Source organism: Trachurus japonicus, chromosome 11 (genome assembly GCF_045865225.1).
Source record: "Trachurus japonicus isolate A0001 chromosome 11, Traja_1.0".
NCBI classification, from domain to species: Eukaryota; Metazoa; Chordata; class Actinopteri; order Carangiformes; family Carangidae; genus Trachurus; species Trachurus japonicus.
The window spans coordinates 16,067,764-16,082,696 of record NC_140917.1 but is presented as its reverse complement, the minus strand read 5'-3'; the positions used below and the strand labels follow the sequence as shown (position 1 = coordinate 16,082,696).

The following is a 14,933-nucleotide window of genomic DNA, read 5'->3' as shown; positions in this document are numbered from 1 at the left end:
TGTCTGTTTCTTTAACTGCTGACTCGTTGTAGCTACACGCTGCTGCTGCTGCTGCTGCTGCTGCTGCTGCTGCTGCTGACTGTATTGGTCTCCCCGTCTTATTCTGACTTTCAGTTTGAGCTGCGAACTCACACACTGTATACAGTGCCGTGAAAAAGTATTCACCCCCATTCTGTATTCTTCCTTTTTGTCACATGTTTAAGATTGTCAAACACATTTTAATATCAGACAAAGATAACCCAAGTAAATGTAAAATGCAGATTTTAAATGATGATGTAATTTATCAAAGGAAAAAAGCTATATACCTGGCTGTTATTCAATTATGAACAAACTGTGAAAAACCAAAGTTTTTGATTTTGTTTTTCATCTGTTCTTGAATTTCTTTAGATCGCAGCATGATGTGTTGCTTTTTGAGATCTTTTAGCCGACTTCACTTCGTCAGACAGGTTCGATTGAAGTGATTTGTTGATTCAGCAGCTCAGGCAGTGACCAGGCCCCCGGTGTGGAGAGTGAAACTGAACTCAACTTTCCAAAAAATTGTTTTTTCACAGTTAGTTCATGATTTTTTCATGGTTTTTCAAGGTTGACAAGCTTTTTTCCCTTTAATAAATGAAATCATCATTTATAAACTGCATTTTATATTTACTTGGGTTATCTTTGTCTGGTATTAAAATTTGTTTGACGATCCTAAACATTTAAGAGTGACAAATATTCAGAGAAATAAGATTTCAGGAAGGGGGCAAATACTTTTTTACAGCACTTATAATCAGGTAATATCTTATTTTAATGCACATAAGGAATATTATTTAGTCTTGTATGACTGCTACAGCTACAGCTAATGAGATCCAGCGCCACCCAAACTATTTGGACTTGGAGTTTTAATATAAAACAAAATTCATTATCCACTCATTAATAGTTAAATTTTATCTTTCTGAATCATGGTCTTAAGTAAACAATGTAGATTAGTACTTCCAAGTGGTTTTCTCTGCCAGTCTGCACATGGTAATGTAAATAAATTTGAATAACTATAAATAAAACACATTACAATCTTCTATATTTGTATAATTTTAAAATATCACAGAGGACAAGTCAAAATTGTACTTGAATCGATGCACCCAGCTGAACGTAGTGGTGATCTTGTTTGTTCATTTAACAAAAGAACCACAGAGTAAAAACCTGAGATAAGATACTGTTGTGTCAAAGGCCACTGAGCTCGATATAAAAACTCATGCCATAATTTGCATTTTTGAGTCGTCCTTATCAATGTCAGCTGATCATAATTACCTCTTCAAATTAAATTTAAAGTTTAAGGGAGGAGACACTGACTTTCTGAGCAGCACGAGTATTCAAACCAGGCAAAAGGGTACAGCCAAGAAAAGGAAAAACTCAGGGTTGATAATACAAACTACATGTGAAGAGGTGACACTTTGTTAGCTTCTTAAAAAACTACACTGAAAAAAAGAAACGACAGGATTTCAAAGACGACAAGAAATGTAATATAGGACTCATTTGGACGACGTATAGATCAGCCACACAGTCACAGCCACAACAATCAGAGGCTTGTAACAAGGATTTTGTTTCAACCAGCAAACAATCAGAGGCTTGTAACAAGGATTTTGTTTCTTTTTTTTTTTGGTCTCGCGCAGCTTGAAGACCTGAAAACATCTGGAGACGTGGCACTGGAAACATCATGACTCGTTTCCAGGTTCTGACTGTCCTGCTGTGTTGTCTTCCCTTGGCAGGTACGTTTGATAAGAGAAACTCTGATATACAAAGTTTATGTTTGGATTCGTCAAAGGGCAGCTCGTCAGCTCTGCCTGGAAACACACAGGCAGGATTCAACACTAACAAAAAGACAATGTACACTTTATCTGATAAACTCAGGCTGCTTCAGATAAACTTAACAAATCAAATAAACCTTTTGTACAAAAACGAAGACTGTGGATTTTGTCCTCAGCTGGAGCCGGTTAGGAGGGAGGTTTCAGTGTGTGACCGTGGTTGTCAGACAGATTCATGAAGTTGTAAGTCTCGCCTATAATTTATTAGGCTAAATTACCATAAAGCTAATTTTACAGGCTGTCTGATTGATTGTAAAATGTGTTTTTGTGTGACATGCTTTATCTAAGGAAAATATGGCTCCTGTATACGAGGTGTTTTCTGCATTTTGTTTTCTTCAAGACACAATAGAACGCCTTCATTACCAGCCTATAAATATTAAATGATAACTTTATAACATTATATGATGTAACAGTAGGCAGACAGTAGTGTGTAGCAGCTGTATATATAACTTTGCCAGTAGACACCAAAAAGTTGGTTGCTGGGTTCAAACTAATGGTAATAGACAATACATTACAATAAAGTAACAAAAATGTACATTTAAATGTGTAATAAACTTTATTTTCATTTCCTATCTTTATTTATTATTAACATTTAAAAGTCAAAGTCACACCTGTGCAGTTTTATAATTAATGTGGATTTAGCAGTAAACAATAATCCAGCGTTTTCCATTAATTCCTTACACAAGTCTGAACTATCACTTTATCTCTGATCGATCACTGCTGGGAAACAGCTTGTTACATCGTTTGTCCACCAGGGGACGCTGACGAGTTTACTCCTCAACTGTAAAACACATAGACATTTACTGTACTGTACAGTATGTATGTCTATGTGTTTTATGTGTTTCTATAGTTTGCAGCATGTTTTAAAACATGCTGCAAACTAACATGCTCCTCAGATTAAAGGATCCTCCCCCAAAAAACACATTTTCTTATGTTACATGGTTATTATAGCCTATCATATTTCACACGAATGATATTTTGGAGAATACAATTCTGGGATTGATCAAACTTTATGATATGTTTAGTTATTTAATATAATTTTCTGTTGTTTCCCTCAGCCTGTTTGCAGTGTTACACCTGTCTGTTCCCGGCCATCTCTCCTCTGGACTGCTTCAGGTTTCCACAGGAGTGTCCTGCCGGGCAGCGCTGCCTGTCTAGTACTGCACTAGGAGTTAGAGGTAACGTCTGTGTGTGTGTGTGTGTGTGTGTGTGTGTGTGTGTGTGTGTGTGTGAGAGAGAGAGAGAGAGAAAGAGACAGAGAGAGTGTGAGAGAGCATTTCTGTGTCTGTAGATGAGATTATTTTCAGACAATCGAGGGCGTGTTGGTCACAAGCTGGCAGACAAACCCTCACTGTTCGGAGCATTGTCTGGGAACAGATTCAATAATAAATCTGCAATCTGAAGGAATTAAGCCACTTTTTGTTGTCTCACCGGATTTAAAGAGAAATGTGAATATGTGTTTACTCCCAAGCACAAAGAACTGAGGGGGAGTTATAATCCCTTTTTGTAACAACGGCTCCTATGGGCCACATGCTCGAGATGAGAAGTTGTATTCAGAAGCAACAATATCTCTCACCTGCTCTGACCGGTAGCATATCGTGGTTAATATTAGCAAACTTATGGTAAACTGACTGTATGACTTTACTTTTTGATTGTGCTACTGTTGCTGTTGAATGTCGGCATGACCAGTGTGCCCTGTGTGTTGTTATTTATTTATTTTTTTACCTCTGACACGATAAACCTGTTTTGACAAATCAAACATATTACAAATTCATTCCTGTTTCAGCCAGTTATGCAAACATTAGGAGTTAGTTTGTAAAGAGAAACAGTTGATAGTGCTATTTTGAGTCCGCTTCAGACAAGTGTAAAAAATGTTTCTGTAAAGATTTGTCAAACTTGAGGCGTTTCAGGCTTTAATTACATTTTCCAAACATTGCCAAGCTACTGGTTCAGACTGCTCTCTCTCAGGGTTGATCCTCTCTTGACTCTACAAGTGGTAAAACAACACAAGACAAAGGAGTGAGTCAACATCTCAGCATCAGGTCTCATCAGGCCGGTTGTCAGCTCTCTCTCTTGTAGCGTCAAATTGTCTCTAAAAATAACTCTCTCGCTGTGGGTGGAGCAAAAAATGACTGGCTGTGTCTCATCAGCCACTTTTACACACGCACATGATCTCATAACCAATCAGGACGTTCTCAATGTGAAGCATTATGTCGAGAAAAGCAGGAGCAGTCACAGGTAAATTTAGGTCATGGGAGGATTTGTTTTATCTAAGTACAGACCGACAGACTGAGACTTTCAAGGGTGTGTGTGTGTGTGTGTGTGTTGTCAGGTTCTCACCTTCGAAACCGGACACACAAATAAAAAGAGAGATAATATAAAAGCAAGTTTGCAATGTGTTTTCTCAGTTCCTCAATGATATAATAAGTCGGATTAAAGCAAACCACTCCCAGATATGTATAATAAAAAGGATAAATGCATCGGAGCAAGAGAAGACATTCATAAAATCTTCATAATTGTGTGAACCAGAACTGAACCCTCTCCTCTCCTCTCTCTGTCTCTTTCAGGTGCTCTACAGGTGACCATGTTCGAGAAGAGCTGTGCCGTCCCCGCCCAGTGTGACGTGAGCGGACAGAAATACGCCTCAGGCCTCTACTTCAACTACACCAACATCTGCTGCGACACCGACCTGTGCAACGGGGCCGTGTCGGTCGCCGCCCTCGGCTGGGGCGGGGTCGCTCTCTCCCTGCTGCCCGCACTCTCTCTGCTGCTGGCCTGAAGCCCGAAGCCCGAAGCCTGAAGCCCGAAGCCCGAAGCCCGAAGCCCGAAGCCTGAAGCCCGAAGCCCGAAGCCTGAAGCCTGAAGCCTGAAGCCTGAAGCCTGAAGCCTGAAGCCTGAAGCCGGGGCCGCGTGCTGAGCAACAGGTGGAGGATCTAAGCGACCTGGGATCTGGAAAAGATGTTCAAAAATACATCCTTACACCAGTAAGATTTGAAAAAAAGTTTGTTTGTCTAAAAAAAAAAAGAAAAAGAAAAGAATTGACAGTGAACATTTTTATAGTGGCCACGCAGGGAATAATGTCAAAGCCAATAGTGTCCAGTTTGTTCCTAATACCCAGTGTAGACAGGACACAAGAGACTTCCATAGGATTGTGATTTGAGACTTGATCAAAACAGTGGTTAATTATTCTCAGCTTGTGGAAACTCAAAGTGCATAAATGTCAAACTTCAGAAAAGAAAAATAGAAACATTATAATGATACAAAATAGGACAATGTACATTTTGGATTTTTTTTTAAATGTTTTTTGTTGAAGTGAATAATATGGAAAAATGTATGATCTTAAAACTTCAAATTAAGGTAAATAACAAAACCCTAACCCTAAAAAAAACCAAAACACAATATATGATATTAACCAGGTGGGCCTATGTTCTTGTATCAGTTTATCATTAATGAAAATACTTTAACAGACTACTTTGAAGTTTTATTTCAGCTCTAAATTTAAAGTTACTGGAGCTGCCGACGTGACGACTTGTTGCTGTCTGAGTTTCTGCTTTTGTACTAGATTAGACTCTGTGTGGTTTGACACTTCTCTCCAGGCCATGCGAATGTCATTACCCTCAAATAAGATTAAAAAAATAAATACACATCAGTCACCGATTGATTTGTTAACAAGATGTTTTTTATTGGGACATTAATAAATGTGTCTCTGAAAGAGCTTTTTTTTTTAACTATAAAATACATTTCTGCTGTGCTTTTAGTTTGATTGTCTTCATTGTTCCATCTACTGGTTTAGTGTCCACATCAGGCTTCAGATCATGTGGACGTCTTTAAGTGCAACTGCTTCAGACTACATGGCAAACAGCTTAAGGGAAAAAATAAAATAAAAAGTTAAAGGAAGGATAAAATATTTGGAGGGAAATGCATAGCGGCAGGAAACAAGGAGAAAAGCACAATATAGGTCCCATAACAAACAAACAAAAGAAAATATATGACATGAAGATTAAAAAAAACAAGAGTTAAAAACAGTGAAGTGAAATAATAATAGAAAGATAATTTTGAATGAAGGTTACAAGTTAAATGGTCCCTGATACTGTGTCGAGTCCTACAGTAAGAAAAAACTCTTCATCTTGGAGAAAAGAAATACTATCAACAATGAAATTATTCAGACACAATCCCTTTAAAAAAACCCGATCCACTTCAGAAAATAGATGAAATCCACAACAATTCAGTCAAGTAATACACATCATCCCTTTGACCAGCACTTGCATTACACCTAAGTATTTTGTCACTTGTGTGTTTTTTTTTACACTTCTGTAGAAAAATAATCAACTGTGCTCGAGCCCTAATTTCACCAAAGTCTACGCACAAGATTGTCTTTTTAAAAAAAAAATCTGTTAAAATTGCACTTAGGTTTCATTTCATTTCTTTCTGAGACACCCAGAACATTTAGAGGTTGACTGACAACAAAGGTGTGTGTTTGAATGAAAGTCTTAATTGCAAAAGAGCCTCTACCAATGTCAATTTGCATATAGTGCCTTGCAGTTCGTAAAAATCCTCTACACAAGCTGCTGCTGCTGCTGCTGCTGCTACAGTCAGATAAAGAAACATAACGTTGTTATTATTATTAAGTCCAGTTCTTCCCAGTTGATGAATTTCAAGTCACTTTTACAGGAGTTTAACAAAGAGTGGATTAATCCAAATGGCAACAAATATCAGCCTTCAAGTAAACTACAAAGTCTGCTGATTCTCTGTAACTTTCTTATTGTCAACAAATCCCATTAAAATAATACTGACAGGAATATTAAGAGCTGGTCTGCTGCTGCTGCTGCTGCTGCTGCTGCTGGATGACACGTCGGAGAGCGACCACATTATTGTGATGCATCCTGAGCGGACCATCAATCTCAGGACAGAAGTTAAAGTGGGGGACAACGGATCCAACAACCGTCACAGAAATTCATCACGGACTAGTTGAAACATCTGAAAAAAGCGCCTCGAACGCCAACACAGAAGTTCACACCAACCAATAAGCTGTTGAGATATTTCAGTCTGGATAGAAAAATTGCCAACTCTGACCTGGAACAACAAACGCTGCCATCTCTTGAACCACGTTTTCACCAGCACGGCTGAGAGCACTGAGTGACCCGCTCCTCTATTATAAAACTACAGAGTCCTAATTACTAATCACCGTTAGCAAAGAGCAGCTTACACAACATTCAGGTACTTGGATACAAGTGTTTTGTGACCTCAGGTGTAATTTCAGTGTCACATCTGTGATTTATTTAGATAGAAGATTTGTCTTAAATAGACTTAAAACTTGATTCCACAAAAAGCCATTTGTTGTAATTGTTGCATCTCTAGACTCTATTGATGAGTTCGTCAATAGGTTAAAGGGGAACTATGCAAGTCGATGTGCAGTCTTATCTGTCATAAACAAGAGATTACGGGTTACGTTTGTGTTGCGGTGCCGCCGAGACGAGACCTATAGGAGGACGCGGGGGCAGCGGCGCTGATCTTGCAAGGTTGGTTTTTGGCCAAGAGACGCTAGATGGAAGAAAGAGAGCCTCCATTCTCCCTCGTTATAAGTTACAAGTCTTTTATTTAACCGTCATAATTACTCTGAAGCTGTTTAATTAAGGTAAAAATCCTGCATAGTTTCTAAGCTTTAAGGTCTGATATGTGTTCATAAGCACCGTAAGCGCTGTGCTGCTAAACCCTACAAAGGGTCAATCAACCCTTATAATATTCTTCTAAAGCGAAACTAAGGTAAAATGACACTTACTGAAATCACAATATGTTGGTTTTTGAAGCTCATGCAGCCCTAAAAATAAAGCCTAATATTTTAATTAATGTAACTTTATTGCTGCTACTTCACATTAAACTTCATTGACCTTTTTACCAAACAAAAACAACCTCCACCTCCTCGTCAGCAGCAGCTTCAGCTCACTGACGACCTGATCTCCCTCCTCTCTTCTCATACATGACGGACAGAGCAAAATCATTTGTTGGCAGCGGGCCCCGACAGCGGATCACAAACAAGCTCAGTAATCTTGAATAATCCTTCGCGCCTGCTGTGGGAGCACAGAAAGAGGAAGCCCGAGTCTATTGAAACCGTTTCCTGTCTCTGTGTAACCGTTTTCAGTTTTGCCTCCCTAATGCGAGACCCGCTCCGCACCCCTCTTCCTCTCTCTGAGGTGAGCCATGAAGTATAAAAAGCCTGTTCTGTTTAAATTAAAATTGTCTTATATAAAGGAACATCTTGCAATCCCAAACTGTACAAGGCCTTGTTCCCTCAGTAATAGAATAACAAACTGAATGTGAAGCGTCTGTGATTACGGACAAAGACACTTCGGCAGTTGAGCTGCTGTTAAACATGTGTCACCCTAGAAAAAAAAAATTACTACCAAGACTTAAAATAAAGTCAGCTTGTGCGAGGCGTGCAAGATGCTTGTGAAAGTTTGATCTGGTAGGCAGCTTTGTGTCTGTTGGATTCTCCCCTCCGCATTAAAAAAAGAAAAAAAAAAAGTCAAGAACATACTGTAGCCAAGGGAACAAGAAACATTTCCAACTTTACAGTGATGGTGAAACTGTACACAGGCAAGGCTGTAGTTATAAGTGTGTGAAGTCGTGTATGTGAGTGTGTGTGTCTGCAGGTAACATGATCAACAAGTGGAAATCCAGAGAAACTAACTTAATTACAACTAAACTTTTTGTTTCTTTCTTTTTTTAAACTCCTGTGACTTTTTCTGTTTCCTCATTGATCAATGAGGTTTAAACATTAACCTCCTCTTTTATCAGGAACAAACTAAAACAAACTCTAATGTGTGGGAGAATAAGAAACCATGATGAGAATGAGCGAATATTAATAAAGTTGCGACTATGCAGATGTAAATAAAGCCTGTTGTGGTTCTCACTATCATTTACAACGCAGGTCGACCACAGCACTTGCAGGGTGAACGCTTGTTGTGTGTGTGTGTGTGTGTGTGTGTGTGGTTGTGCTTATGTATGTTGTCCTGCTGGTGGGTTTGTGCATCCTTCTGCTTATCCTCCTACTTGAGAGCTTTGGCTACAGAGGAGTAGGCGATGTGGACCTCCTCGTCGATCGGGCAGGTGGAGGCGAACTCGTCCCGGGCGTACGCTGCGTTCAGGTACCTCCACAGGTTTGTTAGATGCTGAGGAATGCTGAACTGTCGGTATTTCAAACACACTACCTGCAGGGGGGGAAAAAAAGGAAAACGCCAGTCTTGAGTGACACATTTAATAATAAAATCATTGCTGAAGTCAAGTTGTTCAGTTTCAGGCTGGGGGAAAAAAAAAAACGCCCCGAGCTTCATAATCTGCTCCTCCTGCTGCAGCAGGGCTTAAAACAGAAGATTACCTTCACGATGTGGAGCTTAGGCAGCAAGTTGCAGTCCGCCAGAGTGAGCTCTTGGCCGTCCAGGAAGGGGCGGGACGAGGAAGTGACCTCATCGGCGCTATTCTCGTCAATCTCATCAGGAAGTGGAGAGCCGAGGTAGTCATCCAGCTTCTTCAGAGCCTTCAGCAGGCCTTTCTCTAGGTCTGAGCACATGTGCACACACACACAGAGAAAATATGAATATTCAGCATCCAATCAAAGCTAAAGGGACAGTTTGTTGGGACAATAGTGAAAAGAAAACACTAATTAGTTTCAAACTAGTTCAACTTTTATGGTTTAAATGACTCAAAAGGAAAGAAAGGATTTCTGCACACTTAAATCTGTGCAATACTTCTGTTTAAATGACTAAAATGGTGAGTGAATTAAGTTTTACAGGAATAACCATGTGACACACAGTGACATTTGAGAGTGGCTGAACACAGAGAGCAGCAGGCGACAGAAAAAAGCACAGTTAATGTTATTAACTCGGACGCTCCCTGCTGGTTTTTTCTGTCCGTCAGTGACCGACAGACGGAGCTCAGCAGTGTTTTGTTACAGAAAATAAATAAACCCCCCCTACACACACACAAATAAAAACAGGAAATTACAGAAAAACAAAGTCTTATTTTATTATTAAGACCAGATTCAGACGGATTATGTCTCACTTACTTTCGTTGGCCTGAGGGTTTGAGTTCTTGACGTAAGCTGAAAATTTGGAAAAGACGTCCATGCCTGCTGTGTTGGACTCCGGGTTGCGAGCAGCCAGACGGGGATACCTAAACAAAACCCACATATCAACAACATATCACATTAAATTTGTGAACTTTGTCAGGTATTTGTCGTCTCTGATCGAACTGTTAAGAGTGAAGTCAACGTGCAGGGATTACTTTTTCTATTCGTCCACAAATATCACAAAACTGTGAAATAGCGATTTCTGTGTCCACCCCCCCTGTTACCAGTACCTGAGTGATGAATACATATTATTTAACCTTAAAATTTACACTGATTAGACTCTGTAGTGTTGTTTATACGTGTGTTTTGGTTCCTACTGGACTAATTTTGACAAAATATACACTGCAGAAAAGTTTTAAATCTCCTAATTCAGTCCATGCACAGTGTCAAAGGATCCTTGTGTCACTGTATTGGCTCATACATGACACTGAAGGTACAGTAGCACAAGATAAGATCTAAGACTTTATATGCAGGTGAAAATATTTCAAATAGATTAGTTTAGTTTTGTCTAAAGAGAATGTGTAGCAACTATCAAGTCTTCAAATCTGAAAGGTTGAAACTTGACAAATGAATGAATAGTTGCTGATAAACTGTATGAGGTCTGATAACGGCAAAGTAAACAGAGATTACTTCGGAGGGGAGAGATTTTCCTCCAGGAACTCCTCAATCTTGTTGGTGTCAGTTTTCACCTCGCTGCCGTACAACAGGAAGGGAGGCTGAGCGCCGGGAGCCAGGTCCTTCAATATGTCAGGCTTCCTAAAGACAGGCGGAAAAGGAAAGAGCCACACAGATGGAGGAGGAAGAAAAAGGAAGCTGAGTAAAAATATCAAACTACAGGAGGAAACTACTTGTATTTATGACTAAGATGTGCCTCGCTTAAACCACAATCAGTGCCAGAGTAGCTTTATATCTTTTAACACCAGTTAAATGAATGAAATGGCTCTTGTTCCTTTACTGGACACATTAACAATAGTAGGCGGACATTCCTCTGTTGTGCCAACATAAACCCACATCATAAGACACACACACGAGAGAGAGAGAGATGTGTGTTTTCACCTCTTCATATCCACTGTGGTAACATCAAAAGTCACTCCTTTCAGCCACAACACCATGAAGAGACGCTGGGAGAAAGGACAGTTTCCGATGCTCTGACCGTCGCTCCCCGCCTGGAAAACAGAAACAATTGTACTAAATGCACTAGGTCTCAATTTATCTGTTCATTTGCTTTTACTTAATAGCTGATCAGCATCTATTTGTTACCTTCATTAGCATTTATTCTCTATTACTTGATTAATCGTAACATAAAACGCAAAAATACAGTAAAAACGTCTGTTGTAATTTCCCACAGATTAAGGCGACACCTTAAAATGTCAGAAATATTCATTGTTTTATCACATAAAATAAGGCAACGCATCAAATCATCACATTTGAGAAGCAAGGCATAGCAAACATTTAACATATTTGTGCTTTAAGTTTGGTATGAAAATGCTGCAGATTAGTTGTTCTTTTAACTATTAACTTTAATTGATTAACCAAATGCAGCTCCATTGCTGTAACAGTAGGCTACATTGAATGAGGACATACATTATGTGGGCTAGATTATTGTTAATTTACAGCTTTTCAGTGGAAGTTTCTCTGTTTGGTGAAAGAAAAAACAAAGAAACATTGTAATTTGAATATTTCTGGTTGGCACAAAACCATCACTTTGAGAGACATCACACCGGCTTCTGAAAATGTGGAGAATGTACTTTTCATTTTTGCTATTTTTTCTTGTCACTTCATCAACTAATCAACCAGTCAGTTAACAGTCAAAGCCCTCACCACATTCATCTCTAATGAAGATAATTGTTAGCTGCAGCAGCCTCAGATGCATCATAAATCATTGTTGTATTGTCACAGAGCCCGCGGGCCCCTCAGGAAATGATCAAACAGCTTTAAAATGCACTGTGTGTGTGTGTGTGTAGGAAGCCACATTTCACATGCAGTCATTCCCTCTGGCTGCACCGTGGCCTAGCATGCCGCGAGTCTAAAAAATCATAAAAGTTTCACCACAGCCCTCGCTGAATATATTCTTTTAATTAAGGGTATCAAGTGTCGTTAAGTCGAGCTGACTAGGACTAGAAAGAAACCAGGGTTTTTGAGAAGTTACAACAGCATCTTTCACCCCGTGAAGGAAAAAAAAAAAGAAAAAACAGAAGAGGGTGGTGCACATGTTCACACAGAGGAATCATTGAAACTTGTGTGAGACCATGAGGGGAGCCAGAGACATATTGGTCATATTAGAGCATGTGTTCATGTGTTTTTGGCCTCAAACAAACTGGGATTACTGAGCCTGACCAGCAGCAGCACACTAAATTAAAGATTAAAGTCGACTGGCCATGATCTTAATGTGCTTTTAATCAGATTAGTGTTACTGCTGTTTATAAACCCAGTGAGTCAGCACAGGGGGTCTAAAAAAAAATATTATAATTATAAGTCAGAATTTTTTTTAATATATCTATAATTCAAAGTGAACAAGGTCATACCATATCTGGGGTGTATTTGCAGTAGAGATATGTTATCTTGTTGAGATAATACACCATAAAACACTTCATTAGAGCCTCATAATGACGCAGCAGTAGCTTTAATGGGTGAGATAGGAGTTTTTTTTCCTCTCTTTCTCTCTCTCCTCTTCTGTCATCATTCAATCACTTACCTTCACAAAAAGTTCAACTTTGGGCTGCCCCGCGTCGCTCATCTTCACCCGCTGATGCACAAAACCCTTTTTGGAGACGCACAAAGACAGAAATAAGTTGTTAAAATGAAGCTAAAAGTTGTGTTTTCTGAAACTTAAAAACGAAGTCGAAACTCGATGGGGCAGCCAAGCCCATCGTCATCATCATCATCATCATCATCTTCCGCTAACGCAAAAAAAAAAAAAAAAAGGAAAAGAAAAAAGCGCTAATTAACTTCGCCGCAGAGACGAAAAGAGGTGCAAAAAGGGTCAAACAGAGCGAGTTTAAAACTTTGAATAAAGTGTGAAATGATAAAGTGGGGGGTGGTTTTTGAGGCTGCCGAGCGAGCTCACCTCAAAGTGCTGAAAGTCGTCGCCCTGTTGCTGCTGCTGCTGGTTTCTTTCTCCTCCCAGTTTGTGTCGCTGCTGCTGCTGCTCCGTCTCTCTGCAGCGGAGGAGTTCACTTCCTGGTGACGCTCAGCGAGTCAAGCGACGTTCAAGAGCGTCAGTGTGAAACTGAACTGAACCCTGAAAGAAGAAGTAAGAGAGAGAGAGAGAGGCCTCATCTCATAGCCTATACATAGATATGTGAAGATTATTTTATGTCTGTGGTTATATATACCAGATAGCCTCCAGGATGGGAACAATATGCCTATTAGCCTATTGTTATGACCACCTGGCTCAGGGTATAGACCACAACAAGAAGGGAGACTACACAGATAAACCATTTCAAGGTGTTTATTAAAAAATAAGGCCCTAAAGTACAAAGAAACTAAAGATGAGAATGTGCAAATTAACAAAAAACAACTAAGGTAAAATGGTTGGCAGTTGTCGTCACAGGCCAAAAAGTGAAACAGAACATTTAACAAAAACTCAGATTTAAGGTGGTGGTGCTTATCGCTGTCGCAGATGGTGTTCTGATTGACTATAAAAGTGGATGAAGATTTCTGTGTTCTTTTTTCTTTTTTAGTCTTGTTTTGTTATGAAAATTAAATTTATCTAACATGCGCTGTCGCCTATTATTCCCCCTCTATGTGGTACTGTTGTGATATGTTTCGTTGTTGTTATTGTTGTTGTGTGGTTTGGTCTGCTTGTCCTTTATTGTTTGTATTTGTCAGGTTTTTACTTTATTATTTATTTAGTATTTATTTCTGTATGTAGCCTAAGCCTACTGTCAAGCATAAACAAGTATGAAAAAAAAAGATTTATGGTGATGGATGGAGCTAAATGCGGCCTTCACATATTCATCCTATTTCTTTAACTGCAAAATACACTGAAGTAGAGACCTCATTTGTGCAGCCACGCAGAAAATTAATCAAAAGCTCCTTATATCCAAGACAATAACAAACAATCAAGAATAAAATAAAAAGGGAAAAGAAAGAGAACGAGAATATAAGCCATGAAAACAAAGACAATGAATAAAAACCTGAACAGAATATACAGTTGAAGAACAGGACTGCTAAAAGAAGGATTTGACGTGCCCTGAAGATATATAGAAAAGGTAAAGAAAGTTTTAGATTATTCTGCTTCAGTTCTTCCATGTTGCAGCTGCACATTAAAGAAAAACTGGATCTGCATAGTTCACCAAAAATAGCTGGCACCTGCAGAGTGATCTAATATAAGAGGTTAAAGACCAATGTTCTGCGTCTGCTCTCTGTAAAGTGTGAAAGCCACTGGGTTCCCAGTGGCTTTCACACTTTACAGAGAGTTGCAACTTTACTATACAGCTAACAGTGATGTGTAACTGTCTCCAATGATTATAAATAACAGCAGCTCAACCATACAAGGTAGGCTATAAGAAAAAGAGACAGGAATGATAATAATTATAGATAGACTGAAAGAAACAAGAGCACAATGATAAAATTCTAATAGTTAAAATTGACTTAAAATGCTTGTAAATGGGAGAGAATTTGGTATCAGTTTTTGTTTGAACGAAGAGTTTCCTATCAGAGATGCACACAAACACAGTATTCAATGAAAATATAACGTGCATCTTTCATGTGAGCGTTCAGGACACCGAGTGTTGAAACGACTCACATTTGCCTTAATTTGCATAGCGATCCGCTGCTCATAAATCTTAAGAAATATGTAGGAAACCAGTTCCTCTTGTTTCAGAGGGACATTGTGCCTGAAGCTCATTATCAGGAAAAGCTTTTTATTTTCTATGTTGCTCACACTGTAATGTGTTTAATGTCACAAAACTGTGACATACTATGAGCTATGGGGGAAAGCATAATACTTTTATTATTAATAATAT

General features: G+C 39.1%; 2 protein-coding genes across 2 annotated transcripts; one reads left to right on the top strand and one right to left on the bottom strand.

Moving 5' to 3' along the window:
• Window positions 1-1,623: 1,623 nt before the first annotated feature.
• LOC146978535 (prostate stem cell antigen-like) lies at window positions 1,624-4,647 on the top strand. The gene is made up of 3 exons (XM_085791278.1): window positions 1,624-1,742; window positions 2,897-3,016; window positions 4,406-4,647. The coding sequence occupies exons 1-3, from the start codon at window positions 1,691-1,693 to the stop codon at window positions 4,615-4,617; spliced, it is 384 nt and encodes a 127-aa protein (XP_085647404.1). The 5' UTR covers window positions 1,624-1,690; the 3' UTR covers window positions 4,618-4,647.
• Window positions 4,648-8,828: 4,181 nt separating this feature from the next.
• Window positions 8,829-13,104, bottom strand: clic1 (CLIC family member 1). Its single transcript, XM_085791277.1, has 7 exons — window positions 13,031-13,104; window positions 12,659-12,724; window positions 11,020-11,129; window positions 10,594-10,719; window positions 9,901-10,007; window positions 9,214-9,395; window positions 8,829-9,046 (listed from the first exon to the last, which is right to left on the bottom strand). The coding sequence occupies exons 2-7, from the start codon at window positions 12,698-12,700 to the stop codon at window positions 8,885-8,887; spliced, it is 729 nt and encodes a 242-aa protein (XP_085647403.1). The 5' UTR covers window positions 12,701-12,724; window positions 13,031-13,104; the 3' UTR covers window positions 8,829-8,884.
• Window positions 13,105-14,933: the final 1,829 nt, after the last annotated feature.

Excerpts from the sequence above, each read along its gene's own strand:
- LOC146978535 (XM_085791278.1), top strand. The coding sequence starts at position 1,691 with ATGACTCGTTTCCAGGTTCTGACTGTCCTGCTGTGTTGTCTTCCCTTG. Across the intron at positions 1,743-2,896 it reads GTGTTGTCTTCCCTTGGCAG|CCTGTTTGCAGTGTTACACC; the intron begins GTACGTTTGATA and ends TGTTTCCCTCAG. Across the intron at positions 3,017-4,405 it reads TACTGCACTAGGAGTTAGAG|GTGCTCTACAGGTGACCATG; the intron begins GTAACGTCTGTG and ends TGTCTCTTTCAG.
- clic1 (XM_085791277.1), bottom strand. The coding sequence starts at position 12,700 with ATGAGCGACGCGGGGCAGCCCAAAGTTGAACTTTTTGTGAAG. Across the intron at positions 10,720-11,019 it reads ACCACAGTGGATATGAAGAG|GAAGCCTGACATATTGAAGG; the intron begins GTGAAAACACAC and ends GCCTGTCTTTAG. Across the intron at positions 9,396-9,900 it reads AAACCCTCAGGCCAACGAAA|ACCTAGAGAAAGGCCTGCTG; the intron begins GTAAGTGAGACA and ends ACATGTGCTCAG.